General features: G+C 38.5%; 1 protein-coding gene across 1 annotated transcript; it reads left to right on the forward strand.

Annotated features, from left to right (window-relative positions):
- Window positions 1-2673: 2673 nt before the first annotated feature.
- Window positions 2674-23153, forward strand: LOC128484164 (uncharacterized). Its single transcript, XM_053460483.1, has 18 exons — window positions 2674-2899; window positions 5267-5429; window positions 6489-6638; window positions 6857-7017; window positions 7824-8000; window positions 8333-8474; window positions 9378-9562; window positions 10685-10826; window positions 11404-11583; window positions 13684-13922; window positions 16067-16229; window positions 17439-17588; window positions 17758-17918; window positions 18534-18707; window positions 20318-20459; window positions 21079-21263; window positions 22163-22304; window positions 22619-23153. The coding sequence occupies exons 1-18, from the start codon at window positions 2729-2731 to the stop codon at window positions 22804-22806; spliced, it is 3015 nt and encodes a 1004-aa protein (XP_053316458.1). The 5' UTR covers window positions 2674-2728; the 3' UTR covers window positions 22807-23153.
- Window positions 23154-23634: the final 481 nt, after the last annotated feature.

A 23634-nucleotide genomic window follows, 5' to 3' on the forward strand; every position in this document is an offset into this window, starting at 1 on the left:
CTATTTTTTTTAATATATTTGGATCCATTTGAGTTTCTTCCAGCACTTTAAAGATTTGTTGAGTATGTATTTTGTATTATTCACTCACACAAACGTGGATTAGCTACCACACAGACATAAGAATATTTCGGGTATATCGGGTTCAAATGGGATGGAAACAGGACTATTAACCAAAGCCATAAAGGCTTCACAGACAATAGGTAATTGACTGGGAGAATTGAGAGGTTTCATTTTTTGAAGCCCTTTTGTCTGAGAACAACTTCGGTATATGATGTCACAACCCTGTGAGGTAAAGCTTGATAGTACTATGAGATCAGACCTAGCTGACCCATCGGACTCACAGTTTTAGACAAAATAGCAAGGCTATTGGATATTTACAACGTAACCTGGGGAATTATACACAAAGCAAAGTACAAGTGACCTAAAAGGGACTGGAATTGGACTCTAGAATTGGACAGGTTGATAAAACTTTGAATTTGTTCCTGATTCTGGAAAGCTTGCTTCCATCCTTACAGAGTTGAGCCATTGGAATTCCAAACTCAGTCAACAAATCCTGCAAAATATGCAAACTAGAAGGAGACAAATCCAGTGTCTCAAAGGTTAAAACACCATCCAGGTAATGGATAACCATGGGACAGCGGCAAAAACGGAACAGGAGCCAACACAAGGTCTCAGCGAGAATGTCCAAACAACTTAAAGGAGCCCGCGATGTCGGCTTTGGAAAACCATTATCCTTTCCCTGGTCTTACTCCAGCTTGAATGGCGTTATCTATGGAGGGAAAACTCTTCATGAGTGATGAGGAATGAGGAGCTGACAGTTCGAAAATCTCTTTTTTTTTAATGAAAATTTACTAACAGCAATACCAACCCTAAAAAAAAATTTACTGCAGTTTTTCTGAAGTAATACTGCAGTTTTTTGGACATGAAAAAACTGCAATACTGCACTTTTACTGCAGTATTACTGCACATTTACTGCAGTTTTACTGCATTTGTACTTCACTGTACTGCAGTTTTACTGCACTTTTTTTTTATATTGCAAACCTACAGTTGTAATTCAATGTACTGCAGCTTTATTGCATTTGTACTTCCGTACAAAAATAACTGCAGTAAATGTGCAGTACAGTGAAGTACAAATGCAGTAAAACTGCACTAAATGTGCAGTATTGCAGTTTTTTCATGTCCAAAAAACTGCAGCATTACCTCAGAAAAACTGCAATAATTTTTTTGTAAGGGAATTGGCTGTAGGGAAATGAGGTGTATCAAACCTCCCGGTCAGCGTCCAAACGAGAAGACCCCCTCCGACTAATCAAATTAACCTTAAATACATCTATTGATCGCTGAAACAAAGCTGGGTTATAGTTTCTTTAGAAGAGGGGTTAATAAGACTGAGGATTTCTATTTCCCATGGGGACCCCCCCCCCTTTCATTGAAACACTTCCTTAGTCAGGGGCCCAAGCTAGAGATGTAAGGAAGTTTTACTTTACTAAGTGGGTGGTAGATAAATGGAACCGCCTCCCAGCAGAAGTGGTAGAGGGGATTTAAGCATGCATACAGCTCCTGAAAGATGAGACCAACGACTGATTAAGGTCTTTACAGTAGTAGATGGGGGCCGAATTGGGCCGATCTGCCAGCACATTCTATGTGTTGTTGTAACTATGACGATATAATCAGCATCAGCAAAATTTATAGCTCTCTTTTTCCCCAATAATGGAATAACTTACCTTTTTTGTATTTTTATACATGCACTTTTTGGTGCAACTTGATATATTTGACGATAGGTGACAAAGCTTCTGGCATCACATACAGAAAGGGTTAACCATTAAAACGAGGCATTATCTGGAAATTAATCTTTCTTACAGTCTTTAGAAATAAAACCGAACAGGTGCGTTAGTTTGTTGCGTGAACATATTGCCTTGTCTTCTAAACAGCGCGTCAGGCACAACTTATGAATAAATCACTCGGTGGTCCTAATAAACTTGACGTTACAACATTTGCGGATATCGGTAAAACCGCCAGCATTTAACAAGCGCGGCGAGCCGGCCATCTACAAATGTAGTTTCTTTTGCATCAAAGGTTAGCGTTGTGCGTTCCAATAAACTGAGGGTGAGACTGAGAGACCCCAATATGTCCGGCTTGGGGGAGGGGAGTTGGGGCAGGAACATTTAATTACAGGAGAGAGGTTTATTTCAAAAGAGGATTATATAGTGCCATCAGATTCCGTAGCGCTGTACAATGGGTAGACAGGACATAACAAGCAGTATGTAACATAACAACTTGACTTACAGAACAACAGGCGAGGAGGGTCCTGCTCAAAGGAGCTTACAATCTAGAACATCTACTTGTGTTTTCTGTATCCATACATTATTTTATCCTATTCGCTTGAAAAAAAAAGCGGAGATTTAGCTTTTACTACAGTAACCTTCTCTGCTGGGAAGCAATTCCATGCATCCACCTTCTTTTCTCACACATATATATATATATATAGCTTCTTTTTTCCGGATTTTCGCCGGATTGCGGCACTGATACTGTCTTTTTGTACCATGCGAGGGGCGTTTGGGTAATTAGGCATTGAATGGTATCTTATTTCCGTATTACACTCCTGACATATAGAATGTGGGAGGTACTGCGTGTGTAATAGGAGAGCAGGGTGTGGAAAACATGTTTTCTCCCCGATCCTCCGATCCTGTATGTCACTGCAAGCCGTCGCAGGTCCCCGAGGAATCTGAAAATGGATATTTCCTATATAGCAACATTATTTTTGATACTTTTAATAACAATTTTATTCCTTTGCAATGTTTTGGGCGGCTGGACAAATTTCCCTCCTGGACCCAGACCTCTGCCGCTGATCGGAAACCTACATATTCTTAATATGAAGAAGCCGTATCTCACATTGATGGAGGTAAATACCCTCATGTGGCGGCGGCGGCGGCTAAAGGCGATGTCCTGTGATAGACTCCAGTGGAGCTGGACATCCGAGGGTTAATTTTTTTTTAAGGAAAAAGATCATATTTGCAATGGTTTATTGCCATGTAGTTCGCTGAATGATAGATGTCATGACTTAGATGTAAGTACGGACTTTTTACTTTACTGAGAGGGTGGTAAATAAGTGGAACAGCCTCCCAGCAGAAGTGGTAGAGGCTAATACAGTGAGCGAATTTAAACATGCATGGCTTCTGAATCTATGTCAACTTAATTTTCACAAGGAATATATTGTTTTCTTCTGACTTTATAAATTAGAAATGTAATATTTGTTAAAAATTGTCTCTTAAAAGCACAATGTAAAATATTTTTTTCAAAATGCTGAAATTTTTATATACAGCAGGATATTTGATAACATTATCAAATATGCAAAAGCTTTCCTGAAATATGTATTTAGTAACCAGGAGTTTACATGAGAGTAGTAGTTACTTAACTGAGAGGGTAGTAGATAAGTGGAACAGCCTCCCAGCAGAAGTGGTAGAGGGTGATACAGCGACGGGATTTATACATGCATGGGATAGACATAGGGCTCCTGAATCTAAGACGAGACCAACGACTGATTAAGGTTTGAGTCTTTACAGCAGGAGAACCGGGCGACTAGATTTATATGAATAAAAGATAATATTAAATATGACTATTAATAATAACATTAATAATAAAACTAATAATAATCATCATCTCCAGCCAAGCTCGACGTGTTGCCCATGCCAGTTGGCCTTCATTTGCAAGAGATTCCCCTGTATAAAGCATAGTTTCATTGGAGAACTATATAAAAAGTGATTCATTTAACATAAATTAATTATACATTATACAGGATGAAGCCATAGAAGCTCACTGGGTCGGCCTTCATGTACAATGAAGTCAGTGAGCTAAAGCTGAGATACCCAAATACTATTTTATTTACACCGTTTAATTTATAAAGCCGTTTTCTGCTGTTTCTATACACATTATCGGGGCATTTAGAGCTGTAGAGCCCTGCGATACCCTCATACCCAGCAAACATTCTGACCACCTAGAAAAGAGGGGGCATCAGGGGAGAAAAGGTGGCGTCGAGGGAGGAAAGAGGGACATCAGGGGGGGAAAGAGGGACATCAGGGGAGAAAAGGTGGCGGCGGAGAGGAAAGAAGGACATCAGGGGAGAAAAGGTGGTGGCGGGGGAGGAAAGAGGGACATCAGTGGAGAAAAGGTGGCGGCGGGGGAGGAAAGAGGGACACCATGGGAGAAAAGGTGGCGGCAGGGAGGAAAGAAGGACATCAGTGGAGAAAAGGTGGCGGCGGGGAGGAAAGAAGGACATCAGTGGAGAAAAGGTGGCGGCGGGGAAGGAAAGAGGGACATCAGGGGAGAAAAGGTGGCGGCGGGGAGGAAAGAAGGACATCAGTGGAGAAAAGGTGGCGGCGGGGAAGGAAAGAGGGACACAGTGACTTGGATCTCAGAGGGACTGATCCTCTTCAAAAGGGGAATTTGGAAGGTATTAACTGAAGTAATTTTGCCTTAATGGTTTTGTACTTTCTTGGTTGGAACACATAGCATAATGTGAACCCTAATGCTATAATTCCGCCCCATATCATATTGCCCAAAATGTTTCTTTATACCCTTATCTAGTATTAACAGGGTATATAATATATATCTTTGTTTTAAATGTATCTATATATATATATGTATATAGATATATATATATATATATTTACACACACATATATTTGGCACATAGGTTATTCTGTTAAATATTTAACTCTGTAATTTATGCACGAAAAACAAAACACAAAATAAATGTTTAATTTTTGGCGTTCTGCACTTTGATCAGAATTCTAAGTTCATCACCAGACAGTACTCCCAAAATGTGTGGTAATAAAGCCGGCACGTGCTGACGCAGCATTTTGGGACGTTGCCCTGGAAACAGGTAACTTGCTTGGCTAGACTATAAACTTTATTTAGAGAGGCAAAAGTGGAGTAACGCGGAACCTTCCAGAAAAAAAGCTATGAAAAGTCTATGAAAGAAAAACATGAAGCTAAAGAGATGATAAAAAATCTCTTTATATGCCTGAGATTAAATTCTATTTAAAATTAGATTAATACATTTTTTTATTATATTAAAGTTTTATTTTTCCCAAATCTTACATTTTTCAATTCAAGTAAAAATAAGCAATAAACTGTATATTTATTAGTAGATGGATCATATTTATTTACCTACATTCTGTATTGGCCAATTGTTTTTTTTTTCGTGTTTGTACAGAATTTCTTTGCTTCCCCCAAATTAACCAGCGCTCTCTTTTTTTCTTTGCTCCAGCTGTCTAAGAAATATGGTTCCATATTCACCATACAGATGGGCACCAAGAAAATGGTTGTTTTAGTTGGTTATGAGACGGTAAAAGATGCCCTGGTGAACAATGCTGAAGAATTTGGAGAGCGGGCATCGATGCCAATATTTCATAAAATGGATAAAGGAACAGGCAAGAACATCATTATTTAATATTTTATATTTTATATATTATATTTTATACATTTTATTTTTTTTATATTATATAATTCAATATTAAATGCCATTTTTACAGTTTTTAACAAAACTAAATGCATATATTGCAACTTCTTATAAAAGCAAGGGAAGGTGAGAATTTTTTCAAATGCTGGCAGGGAACGAGGAGGAGGAGGGGGAGAGTCAGTATGTGAGACAGTGATTTGCTGCATAGAAAAAAGCAACAAGAGAAAAGGGAGGGGCGCGTGGGCCATACACGAGTCTAGGTGTGTTAGTGTGTATGCAGGGCCGGCCAAGACTTAATGCCGCCTGGGGCGAAGTTTAAAATGCCGCCCCCCCCACCGACGCCATTATCTACCCTAACCCCCCCTGTTTAAAGGTACTTACCTTTAAACAGTCCTGCGGCGAGTCTCCCTGCTCTGCCACGGTGCCGGCTTGTAATGCTGAGCGCCGGAAATTGACGTCACTTCCGGCGCTCGGCATTACAAACCGGCACCGAGACCGAACAGGGAGACTCGCCACAGAGGAGAGAGAGAGGGGCGCCGAGCGGGTAAGCGAAAACCACTCGGTGCCCCTCTCTCCTCCGCTTAAAAAAAAAACGCTAAAGCGCTTGGGGCGGCAAAGTGCCGCCCCTTCAAAAGCCGGCCCTGTGTGTATGACTGTATGAGTGTCTGGGTATGATAGTGTGATTAGGTTGTGTGTTAGTGTGTGTGTCTGTGTGCACGTGTGTAAGTGTTGAGTGTGCTGATTGTATTAGTGGCATTGTATGGATGTGAGTTAGTGTGTCTGCTTGTGTTAGTGCGAGCAAGCTATATAACATAGCGGTTCTAATACCAACGCCAATCCCTACATTATATTACAGAAAGCATAAGTCTTAAAGGGAAAGTCCCATGGAAAAACAAATATTTTTTAAACCTTAAATACAGCAATATAGGTCGGCATTGAAGAAAAAACATTTTTTTTTAGTTTATTTTAAACAGGAGGGCCGGTAAAATTATTTGAGCACTGTGTTCATGAATACCCATGCTTAATGCAGGTGTCGTCATGTCCCGCGGAGAAAACTGGAAAGTCATGAGACGATTCACCATTACAACCTTACGTGACTTCGGAATGGGAAAGAGCAGCATTGAGGAGAAAATCATAGAAGAATGTGACAATTTGGTTAAGCAGTTTCTATCATTCAACGGTACAATATAGAGAAGAGACGTATTGTATACTGAGAGGGGATAACATATACACTGGGCAATATACATTCTAATAGAATTCATATGTGTTGCTGGTTTAGATTTTAATTAGAATTGGTCCATTTTTGGTTAACTACTGCATTCAGTCATTATAAAACAAAGTAAGCAGCTTTTTATTTGTTTCCGTAAAAATATTGTATACGATTGATGTATTTTTAAGGAAAACCATTCGATAACGCGGTGACAGTCAACTCCGCCATTGCCAACATAATCGTGTCGATAGTTCTCGGCCATCGAATGGGTTATGAAGATCCAACATTCTTGAGGCTCTTGAGTTTGATCAATGAGAATATTCGGCTCGTGGCATCTCCTATGGTTTCGGTAACGTGAAATTTCTTTTTTTTTTACTTTTATGAGCATAAAAGCAAAAATCCACTACGTAAAATACATAACGAGACTATTGTACATTACTACCCAGACCTATCATGGAGGCCAGAGGAGCAAACCCATACAAAACCCAACTTGTTTTTATTGCACACGTTTGGGATTAGGGAAATGAACTTGGACATTTAAATATTTTCTCATATCAAAATTACCTTGGAGATAAAATAAAATGAAAAGGGCTACATGTTTTTACCGATACATCCCTTTTTTATATGGTACATCAACTGATGTTTGATGTTGTCAACATACCATGAGAAACACATGTAGATCATTTGTGTCCACCTTCATCTTGCATCAAGCGTTACAATTTAATTCCCTCTAACTTCTAAATCTGACCTCGCGCTCCCTCGCCTCTGGCAGGGCTGGGAATATACTTGGATTGAGGCCTAAACCCAATGCTAAAAGTCCTGAGTTTATATGGTTGACGACATGAGGTCTCTTGAAGAGCTTGCAGTCCTAGACCTTCAAGCGGTATTAATACTAATACTAATACTTACGTGGAAACTGCCCCAAGGTCCTTATTCTACCCTCCAAATGCCAATTTAAAAGTCCGAAAATCTGAGTTGCATTTGGAACCCATAAATGTATAGACACTACCACTGGATTGCTTACCCACATGACCCTGACAGATTTACATACAGAATGAGATATATGGGGAATTGATGGTAAATTTGATAAATTTTTTTATAAAAAAACCACCAGAAACCTGCAGTTTTAATCATTTCTTTGTGTTCCGTTCCCAGATTTATAATTTGTGGCCTAGTTTCTTCGGATTGCTTCCTGGAAGTCACAAAACCGTTCAAAAAAACTTGGCTGAACTAAACCTCTTCATAACAAAGACGTTTGTCGGCCACCTGAAGAATTTAGACGTTAACGATCAGAGGAGTTTCATCGATGTGTTTCTTGTGAAGCAAAAAGAGGTATGTTTTATATTTCTAGCTGTACGTTTACAAGAATGGCGTGTGTCTATATGTGAATATGTACGTTTTTGGGTGGGTCTGCTCACTAGATTATGGGTTGTCCATAATGTTGAGTTAAAAAAGGTTGCTAAACTAACAAAAGTCGCCATATATGTTCACATGACCCAACGTGACAAGTTAATTACCATAAATATTTATTAAGACTGGATTTGCTGTCAAGTTGATTGGAGTACATCGACGAGTTGAGTTGGACCCACCAACCTCCACTCCAGAACCAGCAGATGCCATCTTTGCCCAACCACATTAATTTAATCATATAACCCCTTTTTTAGGAGCAGAATAATCCCAACACATATTTCCATAACCAAAACCTGATTAGTCTTGTAAGAAACCTGTTTGCAGCTGGAATGGAAACAACTTCTACAACCATCCGCTGGGGTCTTCTTCTCATGGTGAAATACCCAGAAATTCAAGGTAATTATGGACAATATTATGGATTCTGAGTCAGCCAAGAGAGCAGACGTGAATTTTGTTTACAAATTATTTTGTTAATTAACCGAGGGAAAAACAGAATGACCATCCATAATATCTACTTATCTAGGTATCTAGCAATACGTCCTCAGGTGGCAGGGGAAACCACGGCTAGGGGGTAATCCTTGTTATTCCTGATCACTGTTTGATCAAAAGTATCCGTGAGAAGTCAGGAAAGTAATAATCATAAAACAAACAGAACATGTTTTTTTTCCACAACAGTATCACTTATGGTGTACATGAAAAGTGTTTTGGGTTTTTTTTCAGTTTTCACTCGCTTTTTTATGTTTAATATTTTATATTTTTTGAATTTATCGTCTAATGAATATAGAAGCAGTCTGTTAAAAAATAGACTGTTTTATGTAAGGACAGCCATGTTTCCCCTCAAAAAATATACATGTGTACTTGCACATACCTGATGCATAATAGCACTAGAAATGCTTGTAAAACATCCATTTAATAAGTAAGGAACCCTACACTACTAAACGAGAAACCCCCCAAGTGTTGCTGTGTGATATCAAGGCATCATCAGGGGAGCATTGGCATACCCCCCAACTGTCCAAATTGGGACACCTGTGTTGAGGTCAGAGGTGTGAGTGGCTGGGGTAAGACTTGAAACCAACTGCCCAACTTACCCAAAGAGGCACCCTGTGGCGCTTAGATGGAGGGTGTCCATTAAGTTTAGTCCGTAATAGCTCCCTGAGACAGTCAGAGAGGATCTCCCCGACTGTCCCATGATCCCCACTGCTGGGTCTAAATAAAACGATATCGATATATATGCTTTCAATTGTTTTAGTCTGTTTTGGGTTTCATGCAAACATGCCATTTCAATTTATGTGACTACAGAAAAAGTCCAAGAGGAGATCTCCAGGGTGATAGGTTCAGCAACACCTAGATATGATCACCGTTCCAAAATGCCCCTTACCAACGCGGCTATCCACGAAATACAGAGATTTGCAAACATCGTACCCATGAATTTGCCACACGAGACGTCTAAAGATGTAAACTTCAAGGGATATTTCATTCCTAAAGTAAGTTTTTATGATTATGGTCATTTTTAATCCCATTCTATGATGCTTTAAGGGAAAGAGTCAAAAATAAATAATTTCAGTATTGTACACAGCATTATAATGCGCCATTTTCTTCACATTATTCAAAATTTCCAGATCTATAGGCTTTACTGCAATTTCAAAAAAAACCACACTGAGCTGATGCTTTATGGCTATGCTAAGGAAGTCCTCCTCATGTTAACGAAGTCCCTTTTCCTAGAGCCCTTAATTATTTAGGAGGCCTCTCTAGGTGATTTAGGCTGAAACGTAATGTTGCATACTACAAAGCAGCAGGGCTGGATTAACCAAGGGGCACATGGAGCAATTGGCCCCTCCATGCTACACTGCTGCCATAACCTGTGAGGGGCCGTCAGAACCCAACAGAGAGGAGCCACTCTAGAGCAGATATGTGTATTACCTGATTAATCCAGTGCGGAGCCGGCTCCTCTCTCCCAGCGTCCATCCGCACCCAGACAGGGAGAGTGGGAGAGCTTTAAGGTCATAGAATGTAATCTGATTGGTCACAGGCTACACAGGAGCTCTAGGCCAGTTCAGAGGAGCTTCAATGCCTTTTTATTCCACCCCTGTGTTGTTTTGTTATGTTGTGCCCTATTTTTGCTAATTGTCCTGATATCAATGGGGCAGTTCTTGACCAGTTTTTGACTCTCTTTTGCTCTTTTTTTTGACACAAGTACAATATGTCTGAAAATATTTCTCTTCAGGGCTTTAGCAAATGTGTAGAGATACAATACAAAATGGCGGCTGAGGTTTCTGTGCTACAAGTGGGACCAGAAAGGGTGAAACATTATTGTAACACACGCATACTGGTCTACACACGTATAAGGTCTACTTTACTTATAAAGAAACCTCTTGGAGGGACCTCACTCCCAGACACTAGCCACATTACCTACTGTCACCCCATTTTATTGTTCATATTTTCATGATTGGTTGCACCTTCTGCCTATTGTCAGTCTTACAAAATCAGTATCTATAAGAAGATCAAGTCCAAGGAATCTAAAATCTCAATCCAATAATGTATAGGCTCTCTGGATGTTGAACTGGGATATACAATATTCATACAGAAATATCTTTATTTTTTTTTAGGGAACTTATATTATTCCATTGTTATACTCGGTTCTTCGTGACGAGACTCAGTTTCCAGAGCCGGAAAAGTTTAATCCGTATCGTTTTCTCGACTCAAAGGGGAATTTTGTGAAGAACGATGCCTTCATGCCTTTTTCTGCAGGTAAAATAAACAATGATGCACCTAAAATAACTTTATTTATATTGTATTTGTATTTTCTATAACCTCTAACAAACATGAAATCCAGGACCATCTTTAACGTGGGGCAAAAGCAGCAGCTATAGTGCTTCCTCTGAGGTAAGGAGGAGCAAATTTTAAGAGAGGTCATCCAAGGTCTAATTGAACTCAGGTGAGGTGAGTAGAAACTGCCCCACCTTTCCCCACTTCCTGTCACACACCCCAACACAGGTGTCCTAATTTGGATACCTTAAATGTTGACAGGTACATAAACCTTAAAATAAAATGTTTCTCCCCTTCCCGCAATGTCAAAGAAGGACAGACATAGAGGGCTGAGAAAGGCCAGCAGTCGTGTCCCCCCTGTCCCTCAGATGCGAGGAGATGACCTTCCTTCCCCTGGTGGATGATACATTAGGCATCAGGTTTTACATAAAAGCTCTTCACATTTTCATAGGTTTTTATTAACTGTTCCATACGGATGATAATGTTAAATATGTTTGTAATTTCAAAAAATACATAGTCGGTTTAACAAAATTTTTCTCTTTTTTTTTACCGATTTAAGGGCGCAGAGTTTGTGCCGGGGAAAATCTAGCAAGAATGGAGCTTTTCCTCTTTTTAACCAGTCTTCTGCAAAAATTTACTTTCCGTCTACCACCTGGTGTGACTGAAGTGGATCTCACCCCTGCTGTCGGAGTTACAACGCCCCCACTACCCCACAAGCTATGCGCAATACCAAGACTTTAACAAAAAGGACCAATAGACACATGTATCATCTGCCGGATATTCTTGTTCTGTTTGATCCACATCATAGATAAGGGAAACCCTCTGCAGTGGATGGGGAAGAAAAACCTACTGGACCTGTTCCTCACACACCTATTAATTAAGCAATAATTTCAGAATGGGATTAAAACCATATGCATAGAACAATTTATATCATAGACTCTTGCGTTACAGGTGAATCACTTCCCAACTTCATGATGTTCCATGCCATAGTGTAGGGGACTTCCTCACATCCAAGGCAGTCATTGGGCGCCGATAACAACTGCCCCCGTCCTGCCATTACACAATAATGTTACCACACATTGAGGTCTATTCACTAAACTCATATGTTCACTAATATACCATGACTTGCTTGTTTTTTTAGATAAGAAAGTGGATATAACCGTATTAGTCCTACCATGCTGACAGTAGTCGGTGTGCTTGAGTTTGCATCAGCATGGACGAGAGTGGGCCGTGTGAGTTTGCGCCAGCATGGCCGAGAATGGTCAGCGTGTTTGAGTTTGTGTCACCATGGCTGAGAGTGGTCAGTATGTTTGTTCCAAAGCAGAGTCCTTACAATTGAGCATCTTATTAAAAGCTTTTGGGTTACAATGGGGGTGCCAGGGATATAGGTGGTGGGGGCATGATCCTGGTGGTGCTGTGTTTGCCACCCGTGGATGAAGATTAAAAACAAAACAAAAAACATTTTTGTTCCTAGTACCCCACAAATATGTGTGCAAATCAATGAAATTATGACATATGGAGCTGGTTTTTATTCCCAGTTTGGCCCTATCTCACAGCGATTATGTTTTAGGAGGAGACACAGAGTATTACTGCATGTCGTATCTCGTTCACTTCTCCTGTGTTAACCCCATTCTGGCATCTTGACAAGCAGACTGCTACATAATGTGATTGTGAAAGCACACCCAGTAATGATATTATCTAGAAACATATTAGCTGTTATAATTTTTGGTAGTATATTATTTTAGTACATGGGAGAAAGGTGGGGGAAAAAAGCAACTCGCAAACCTGTAATAATTTCTAAAAAAACATATGGTTTGTCCAAAATCAGGATATTTTGTCAACTTAAAACTGCTAGTTTTAGAGTGCAAAAAATTTGGATACATTTTTTCGGTTTGTTTTTGGACCATTTGTTTTTGTGCAATAAGTTTCAGCCTGCCCATTCGGCTGAAAACTTTGGCGAATTTTTAATTCAGAAACAAAATTATTTGCTCAGTGCCCACATTCACCTTCAATCTCTCACCATCTCTACATCTTTCCCTACCTTCTTTGCTGACCACTTCCGCAGGTGACCTGAGGGCAATATATGGCGGCCCTATCCTCCAATTGGGGGAGAGGTTGTCACAGCAAGTGCCATCATTTTGCCCTCATGCAAACTGATGTCACCTCCCCGATCCTCCAATGAGGAGAGGACATCACCACAAAGTGCCGCCATTTTGGAACGAGGATGTTAGAGAGTGTGAGTGAATGTGGAAAATTCTGAGGTTTTTGCTACATTTTTGTCCAATTCATAGGGGGTCTGGCCTCGTTTTTGGGGCTTCGTATAAAACGTACGAAAAATTTAGTACATTTGAAATTAGGACAAATCCGAATGTACAAGTCTAATGCAAAGTATAGTTAGCCTAAACCTACAAAATCTTTAATAAATGAATTAAAGTATTTACCTTTAGCAGTAGCTGCAGTTCCCACCCCATTCTTGCACCACTGATTGGCTGCTTAAAGTAGCAAATCAGTGGCAGGAAAGGGTTCCCCCTGAAAACAATGAGAGCAATTTCTACAGAGGGAGTCTCGTAAGACACTCATCAGAATACTTGCTGAGTCAGCAGTAAAGCTAATTGGTAATGAGTATATCACATGACATGGTGCCTTCATCCAAACATATCGCCTACAAACCATGGAACTTGGGGAACAGGAAGTGCCAGCGTATAATGGTTACCAGACAAAAATGTAAAACGCTACCAGTGAGGGCTGGAAAGGCAAACTTAAATATTACCCGGCTTGGCAATAATGAGGGGAAAAAAGGAGGAGGAGCATTTTAAATAAAACCTCATATATAGCACAGTTTTGCCTTTAAACCACAGATTAACACAACACATACCCTCTTTGAAAGAAACAATGGAATTGACTTTCCATGGAGCAACGTTTGTTGTCCTAGGTTTGACGTTACTATATATTTTTAATATTCTGAGCAAATGGAATTCAAGAAAATTGAAGAATTTTCCCCCTGGCCCCAGATGTCTGCCGTTAATTGGAAATTTGCATTGCATAGATCTGAAAAAACCTCACCTGACTTATTTAAAGGTAAGGGATTATTTTGACATTGACAAAAAAAGAAGAAAGTAAAAGGTATCAGATTTATTTTTATATATTTTCATTTTTGCAGGTTGTGTTTTACACCTCAGTGTAATAAATGTTGGCGAAAAGACTTAGACTCTGTCGGATAGAGAAATATAGGCAGACTTACATCTAGAGAGAGAAAGAGAGAGAGAACAAGAAAAGCAAGAAGGGAAAATGGGAAAGGAAGGCGGGTAATGAAAGAAAGTGAATGAGAGGGAAGGAATTAAGGAAGGAAGAAAGGAATGATAAAGAATGAAAAAGAAAGAAAGGATGAAGAATGAAAAAGAATAGTGAAAGAAAGAAAGAAAGAAAGAAAGAAAGAAAGAAAGAAAGAAAGAAAGAAAATAGACATTTATTCCTTAAAAATAGATATCAAAAATGAAAAAAATGGAAAAATCTGATATTGAAAAAATACTCAACCCTCCATCACATATATTCATATAGATATACATACACACTTTTTATACTTTATTTTTTGTCCAAAGCCCCATGTAAACGTTTAAATATTGGTTGATTTTCAGAATTTGGACACAGATTTTAAGACAAAGAAAAATGACAGGTGTTCTATTAAACCCACCGAAAATGCAGGATTCTGGATTAGATTCCCATCATGTGTTCTGCTTTTGATGCATTGGCTGAAATTATAGTTATATTTTCATTTTTGTTGTATATCAATAGAAATTCTGTTTATTTGTTACATTTATTTCAATTTCTGTTGCTGCCGAGTGAAAATGATATTGAACCTTAACATACTCTTCCTCGGATGTTTTGACCTTTGTTTTTGTTGTTGATCTAGAATGACAATGTCGTTTTTTTTCTGTCTCACAGTTAGCTAGGGCCAGATGTTTAATAAATATTAACCACGTTATCTGCAGCGTTTAGCACTTGCTCCGAGTAAATTGGGGATAAAAGCCACGTCTTTGGGTTTATCCAAGGCCTTTAACAAATCCTGTTAGGTGCTAAAATTTGCCAATACCATACATCCTAAACATAGCCTTGCTCATGTTATATATGTATAATGTAATGCATGTAATATAATGTATGTATAACGTAGAGTTTCATACACTATATATATAAGCCATGTGAATGAAAATTATGAATGAAAGCAAGTTCTAACGTATACGATATTCCAAATTAACACCTTTTTTTAGTGAATAGCATGTGGGCCCAGTCATAAATGATGTGCAGTTTTTCTCTTTCTTTTCCTTATTGCTTTTCCTTTCTTCACCTCCATTTTCCTCTCTCCCTTTTTTATTTGCACTCTCTTTCCTCTCCCCAAGCCTTGACTGACCATCTGGCAGGCTGGGCAAATTTCTGTTGGGTCCACCAGCTGAGGGCACCACTCACTCACCTGATCTGTTACTCCAGCTGCAGATCAGGTGTTGCAGTGTCCGGCCCTGTCTCTCGCTAACTCTCTTTTTGTTCTCTCTCTATCTTTCCTTCTCTATTTTCTCTCTTTCACTCTTCTGTCTTCCTCTGTTCCACTCTCTTTTCAAGTTTTAAAGTTTTGCCACCTGTTGCCATATATATATATCTGCAGTGAGATATTTATATTTCATGCTGCCCAAGGTCTGACCTTGGGCAGCATTGCCAGTCAAATGGATCGTTACATAGATCTTGTTTGTCATAGGCCCATTGAGCAGCAGTGAACAGGAAGCCTGATGGCCCGATTGGGTGGTTAGTTTTTGGTTTCGTGGCCAACATCCTGATGCTCTCTTGGAACTATTGTTAGAGGCCTAGGCCTATTTGCATTCCTGGGAACATCCAGGCTCTGGCTATCCGATGCCCTCGCTCTTTGGGACTAGCTACAAATGCAGAAAAATAAACGTAGTAGGGCAAGTCTTCAGGCGAGAACCAGACAGATTTGGTGTCGGGTAGAACACACTTTTTTATATCAGCTTCTCTAACATAAAACAACCCTCTAATTTTAAATCAAGTATCTTCAAATTAAATAGACTGATTGGAAAACAAGAAGTGCAAACCACAGAATGATTCTGTCATGTTAAAAACAGTTTCCCTTTACTCTTACCACTCAATTCAATAAACATCATTGCTGCCAAAATGCTACTTTCCATTTTACTATTCTCTGATACTCTCTTACACTGAAGCTATCCAAAACCTATGGCCCCGTGTTCAGCGTTCAGATGGGCATGAAAAAAATGGTGGTCCTGGCTGGATACGAAACCGTAAAAGATGCTCTGGTGAACCATGCTGAAGAGTTCGGGGAAAGGTGGCTTTTGCCGATATTTAAAAAGATGGACAAAGGGTTGGGTAAGTTCATTTATTTCTACTCCCAAACATCATCTGTTTTTCCCACAAAGCTTGGCCATCAACATAAAGCGGGCATCCATGTTTTCAGGGGAGCGTCCACTAAATAAAACTTCCTTTCCTGGTTTCTCCCTGTCCTGGTTATTGTCTGCTAAATGCCTCTTAAATCCAATGGCATATTATAATTCAAAAGCAACTGTTTAGATTTGATTTTGCTTTAATGCACAATTTCATGCAAGGAATATATTAATGAATGAAAGATTGATATGAAATCCAAATTACTTGTAGATATCAGGTTTTTTTTGCACCTGGAATAATAGTCGCCCCATATTCCCAAGTACCACAGGCTAAAGAATGATTATTCTTTAGTTTTCAGGGATATCACTTACCAAGCAGTACAAGTATGAATTAACAAATTAAGTGCTAGGGGGATTGTGCATTGACACAAAGGAATGGAACACAGATTTGTGCCGCTTTAAGGATGAATGTTTTTTATTCTAGCGGAATATTCCCACCGAGCTGTATGTACGAGATCTTCATTTACACAATACCTCAACAATTAAGAAAACAATCAAGCCAGGGAAATGATATAAAAGGATTATACATATCCATTCCCAACCATGTTATAAGAGAAAACAAGTCAAAACATAATGGCAATTCTCCACGATGGCAATTCTAGAACTATATATATAAATATATATATATATATATATATATATATATATAGTGAGAAAGGGAGAAGGATAGTGATACATGAGAGAAATTAACAAATTCTTCCAATTTTATAAATTCATACACATTTTAAAAATCAAGGCAAGCCCCCCCACACACACACACATACACACACAAATTGGACTAAAACGAAGCAAAAAGCTACGAAATTTACACTTTACAATTTACTTCTGCTTCCGTGTCTCACAGCTTCGCTACTGTGTCTCGCATTTTCTTGTCCTTCATCTTCTTGTTCTTCTCTTTTCTCTCTTCTTTCTTTGTCCAAATCTCCATGGACATAACCTCCCAGGGAAAACTTTCAGTGACCTGAAGCCCAGCAAATGAGAATGTGAGAGAGTGAGAGTCTGAGAGAGTGTGAGAGAATAAGTGAGAGTAAATGTGGGCGTAGGACAACGAATTTCATTCCCGAATTTAAAATGAAAGGGCAGGAAACAGAATACGTTGTCCAAAAAAGGAACTGAAAAATGTGTCCAAATCTAGGTCTTACTCATTCACAAGGAGAAAACTGGAAGGTAATGAGAAGGTTCACTATCACAACCTTACGTGACTTTGGAATGGGGAAGAGTGGCATAGAGGAGAAAATCAATGAGGAAGGTGGCCACTTGCTGAGACATTTTGAATCATTAAAAGGTATAGTAAATGTATAATTGTGAAAGGCTTTTTGTAAGGGGGAATATAGAAAAGAACAATAAGTTGGTCAAAGTTGCCACACACAAACATATATAAAGAAGTCGGTATTATCTTCTTAACTGTATTCTTTACCATGTATTTATGGTTGTCCTTAATTCGGCATTAACAGGTAAACCCTTTGAGTGCACTATGATACTGAATGCCGCAGTTGCCAATATTATAGTTGCCATCCTACTTGGACAGCGCATGGATTACGAGGACCAAACATTTACAAACCTCTTAAGTCTGGTCAATGAGAACGTGAGACTTCTGGGAGCTCCGTCAGTTTCGGTAATATTTATGTGCACGATAACAGATTTACGGCAAAATGGACATTTAGAACAATCAATTAAAACCATTCTTTGACCACGTTCCGAAGTTCAGCTCTTAAAGTGTCAGAGCCTCCTCCTCATTCCCACTCCATGATTCGGGAGACATCGATCATTTCTTATAGCAAACGTAACAAAAAAAGTAGGAAACATGCTATACTTGTATCTCTTTAGGGAAAATAATAATTATAAAAATTACTAATTAGAATTAGGGAAAGATTAGGGAATATATGGTTTCCTATTGTTTTTTTGCTCTAATTTGGGGAAAAATAGTAATTAATAGTAATTTCATCTTTCCCAAATATCAGACATTCTTGGAATCATTTTAGGAAGAGACTATTGTTTTCAAGATGTTGCTCGATTCATGTGGTATAAGATAGGGAGCCCAAAGTGACTCTCAGCAACCATATGGTTGTATTTTTAACATGACATTGTTATAATGAAATATTTAACATATTCAACTAATACAAAAACTGTATTTTCACGAAGCTGGTCTAAGACGGTGACCAATAAGGGCTTTGTTGATGAAGTTTTGATGTCTCCACCTTACTTGCTTTTTCATATTTTATTTTTATAGATATATAATGTATTCCCGTATTTCGGATTTCTTCCTGGAAGTCATCAAACTATTATGAAAAATGTGAAAGAACTTTGTGCCTTCATTAAAAGCAAATTTGTCCAGCATCTAAATAATTTAGATGCAGACGACCAGAGGAGTTTCATTGATACATTCCTGGTTCGACAAATCCAGGTACTAGTTTTGTGTGATTTTCAAACTTGTGACTATATATATATCCTCACTGCTAACTTCTTCCAACGTCATGTTATGACTGGAGTACCCCCGATCTCCGGGTCAAGCCCCCACTCAATTTACCTGATCCCAATAACGACAGACACCAGAAACTTGGGTTGAAAAATCAGCAACCAAGTTTATTTATTAACCAGGTTATTACCATGTAACCTTAGGTCCGACACCTTGTTGCGTTAACAGGGCAAAAACTACCAAACTGAAGACATAAATATAATAATTAACATCAATAAACATAAATAATTAACAAAACCCATAAAGCCTACCAGGCAAACTACTAACCGCCACACAGGGACAGACATACCAAGATGACCAAACCTAAATCTGAGGCTTCCAGCACCACCTACCGGGAAGCCCCCACCAAACGCTCTCCGCCAGAGCATTCACACCCCCTAGATGTACAACAAACAGGGAGGGAGGGTGGGACAAACAACACATGGTAAGGTGACGATAAAATGTTCCTCAGCCTCGTGTGACAACCCCTTAAGTAACTACCCCACCCTCAACTTACCAAAAATTGGCTCCAAAGCCTGGCCCTACTCAGGATCCCAGTCAGGGCCCAGTCTGGTCATGTTGACCCCCGCGAGCATCAATCTGCTTCCTTTCAGGGACAGGCTGACAAAAGGTAGACATCAAATTACATTTTGTGAGCTCTATACCCGACTACTTAAAAGGCGAACTCTTACATTTGATATATATCCATAATTTTAATGGTTAAATGGTTTTGTTTTTCTAATTTAGATTTACTAGCCGTGACAATTACCAAAGACATAGCAAGGGCATTTTATACTAATTGTCTTTCATGTCCCATGATCCCTCAATGGACAATGCGTTGGAATCCCGAGCCCAAGCAGGAAGTGGTAACCAGCTTCCTGCACTCTACCTGCATAGTGAGGCACTAGCGATTGCTTACAGCCATGCAGTTTCTCTGTAAAGCTATTAGCACAAATGTGTTATTTTAGGGCAGGTATTTAAAGAATGTGATAAATGTAAAAAATGATTATTATGTTATATATATAGGTGTAAGAATTAACCTTTCAGGTTTAATGCAGAGCCTCCGGGAGAAGCCATGCTTTCCCTTGTGGGGTCCGTTTCTTCTTTCTACACCGAGGACGCATGGATACACCACCATCACCTCCCATCCACTCCCCATCCACTAGTGGATAGTAATACTCCACTTTTCCGCTCATTGTTTAAAACTTTTAACACATTTGTAACTGAAGGCAGCATTAGAAGAATCATCAATAAGAAAAACGGATCTAGCCATAGTAGCCCAAGAGAAAATGGAGCTTTTAGTTGATACTTTTAGTTAAGCCAACATACAAAAAGAAGACCCCAGAAATCTTGAAAGCTTATGTACCTTCACATCTTATTTTTTGTTAACCTCATAAAAATGTCTAAAGATTCTAAAACTTTACCAAAAAATTAGTCAAATATTTTATTTTTTTTACATTTTTTGCCAGGGACACTTAATTGCCATGTGATACAAAAGCTGGCCCTAATAGGCTACTGCCATATAAAAAGAAAAACAAATATGATTCTCTTAATTTTAGGGTACAGAGGTCTCAAAAACTTATTTCCATGAAGAAAACTTACTCTTTCTTGTAAGAAATTTGTTTTCTGCTGGAATGGAAACAACATCAACCACCCTCCGCTGGGGTCTACTTCTTATGATTAAATATCCAGAAATCCAAGGTATGTCTTATTGATTTTTTATAATTGAATATCATATTTTAGCATATTTAATAAACATTTTATTGTTAATGATTATTCCTTATCATATCACTATTATTTTATTATATGGGTAGTTGTGTCTATGATACAAATACAAGATGAAGCATAAAGAAAACATTTAATGTTATTAATATATTATATCAATTTATCATCTATTTATATTGAGTTATGCATTTGGGAGATTTCCTAGCTTATCTGGGAACCTTTGTGTAATAGTTGTCCGCTCTGAAAATATATTATTTTCCATAGCCAGTGAATATAAGTCAGAATAACTTAAAACTAAACTATTAATACAATGGTTATTTATGTGTTTATTAATATATCATGAATTAAAACCAGCCTGTCACATTTTACAAATCCTGTCGCTTTTGAAATAAACAAAAGATTTTATTAAAACACACCTTTATGTGCCTACCATGGGAGCAGCCATCTTAAAGGGGAGGTCCAATGGAAAATTTATATTTAGCTATTTTTTTATAAATTTGGGGAAAAAATTATTTTGGCATATTGTATCTGTACTATTTTTTTTAATGATAATAATAAATATGCATAATAATAAATATTTTTTTTTCTTATTTAGAAAAGGTCCAGAAGGAAATTTCACAAGTAGTAGGACTAGCGCAGCCTAATTGCAATCACCGTGGACTATTGCCATATACTAATGCAGTCATACATGAAATACAGAGATTCGCAGATATTGTTCCGCTGAATTTGCCCCATGAAACTACGAAAGATGTCACTTTTAAGGGATATTTTATTCCAAAAGTAAGTTTTTACTGTGTTTTATATTTACTATGAATTATGTTCTGGAATATATATACCGTATGAGAGAGAGAGAGAGAAAGAAAGAGAGAGAATGAGAAAGAGAAAGAGATAGAGAGAGAGAGAGAAAGAGAGGGGGAGAGAGAAAGAAAGAGAAAGAGATAGATAGAGAGAGAGAAAGAGAGAGAGCGAGAAAGAGAGAAAGAGATGGAGAAAGAGAGATAAAGAGAAAAAAGATAGAGAGAGAGCGATAGAGAGAAAGAGAGAGAGAGATTTTGGTAGAAGATAGGCAAAGATCATAAAATGAGGGGCTAGGTAGGTGTGTATTTGGAGATAAGTGCAGAGATATATATATATAAGAGAAAGAGAGACAGAGACCGAAAGAGAGAGATAGAGATAGAGATTTGTAGGTTGAAGTCAGATTTTTAAACGTAATCATGAAACATACAGGCAGCCAATAATGAGACTGACAGAGGAGAGAGGTAGGGAATATAAACCTTGCAATCCAGTGCTCGGCCACTAGGTGGAGCTAGTCCTGCAGGTGTATGTATATCAGATACTTTGTAATCAGTACAGTCAAAACTCCTTTTTTGTTGTTCATTTTTTAGTTCAGATTTTAGGATTGATAAAGACTAGAAGGTAAAGTGCTCCTGTGTTCGCTCTTTAACCCTAATCTCTCTGGGCACAAAATGATGGTTAAATTCTATGCATATGCAAGCTTCGCAAAAAGTTTACAAACTCAGTTTATTGAATAGTCCTGCTCTATACATTTGAGACACTGGCAAAATCCGTTATTTTATTTTAATAAACACTGACGGTGAAATAAAAAAAGAAAAACAAACATCTGAGTGAGAAAGAATGCCCTTTCTCCTTTTTTTTATTTCTCTTGTTTTTTAATCCAGGGAACATGTATAATTCCATTGCTCTCATCCGTCCTGCGAGACAAGACACAATTTGATTATCCAGATGAATTTAACCCAAATAATTTTCTAGATGCAAAAGGAAATTTCTTAAAAAAGGATGCTTTTATGCCATTTTCAGCAGGTAATTTTCTTTTTTTTTTTCTTCTTCAAGAAAATGTAAATTTGAAAATGCATTTAATTTTTACATTAGTTTATTTAAAATAAACATTTGTATCGAAACTTATCATTCAAGCACAACACTGGTTGTTTAGTTGTTATTTCTTAACTAATGCTTCATAGATGAGGCTGATTTTCTGAGTATGAGCAGGCTTTAATGCTGGAATCATTGCCCTGAATGCCGTTTATGCTTATAACTCTGCAATTATTATTTTATTAGCTATGTCATGAAATGATGAAAATAAAAAGTGTGTGTTATTTGTGTTCTTCATTCTGCAGGTCGCAGGGTTTGTGCTGGAGAGAACCTGGCAAAAATGGAGCTCTTTATCTTTTTTACTAGCCTACTCCAGAAGTTCACATTTTGTCTTCCTCCTGGGGTTGCAGAGGTCGACCTGACCTTGGGAATTGGATTCACTAATACACCACCACTGCAAATGATCTGCGCTAAGCCACGTTTCTCGAATTAACCTTCCCGGTATGTACCGGAGGCTCCGGAAATCACAGCCGATCTGAATCATGGGCAAGGTCCATCTTCCTAAGTCACCCTATCCCCTCCCATATGGATGGGGAGGACATGGAGCTCCAAAGTCGCAGTGCTGGAAATTTCCTAGCTGTGCTTATACATCCCGTATATAATCATTGGCTGTTAACACAGTAGAAATAATTGGGATAATTTAACTTTTTCTTCTAATGCACTCAACATTATATTGGTTTCCATATTTGTGTTTAAATTGCATCCCAAGTAGGCCAACATATGTCGATTAGACTTTGCTCTCTTTAATAAAGCTGAATAGCCCATGCTAATTTAATGGAACTGTTTCTGGATATAATTGTCTTTGTTTGTCTCCATCCCTTCTGGTTTAGTCTAGGGAGGCTGTGCTAAGTCCATTATGAGATGGAACAAGAGGGACCAAATTGCCCAAGAGGGCGATCTGCCCCTGGTTTTGCCGCCTCCTAAACTGCACCATGTTACTGGATAAAAAGAGGAAAAAACAAATATGTGACTGTAAATATTTGTTAACTTAGATCCCACCCCCCCCCCCTTTGGGAATACACTCACATTTGAGGGAGCCTACAAATACTGGCTCGTGTAGAGGCTGTGTCTTTCATGGTATCTTATTTCTTCGTTATCAAGAAATTCAATGGGGGTTATTTGAAGTCAGTATATATGGTGTGACTAGTAAAAGGAATGAGAGGGGACCGGAAATAGCATAACAATCTTACAAAAGGTTTCTTGGCTCCTCTGCGATGAGGCTTACTTTAAAAATAGTTAAAACCTGTCTGTGTTTCTGTCT

Source organism: Spea bombifrons, chromosome 3 (genome assembly GCF_027358695.1).
Source record: "Spea bombifrons isolate aSpeBom1 chromosome 3, aSpeBom1.2.pri, whole genome shotgun sequence".
Classification (NCBI taxonomy): Eukaryota; Metazoa; Chordata; class Amphibia; order Anura; family Pelobatidae; genus Spea; species Spea bombifrons.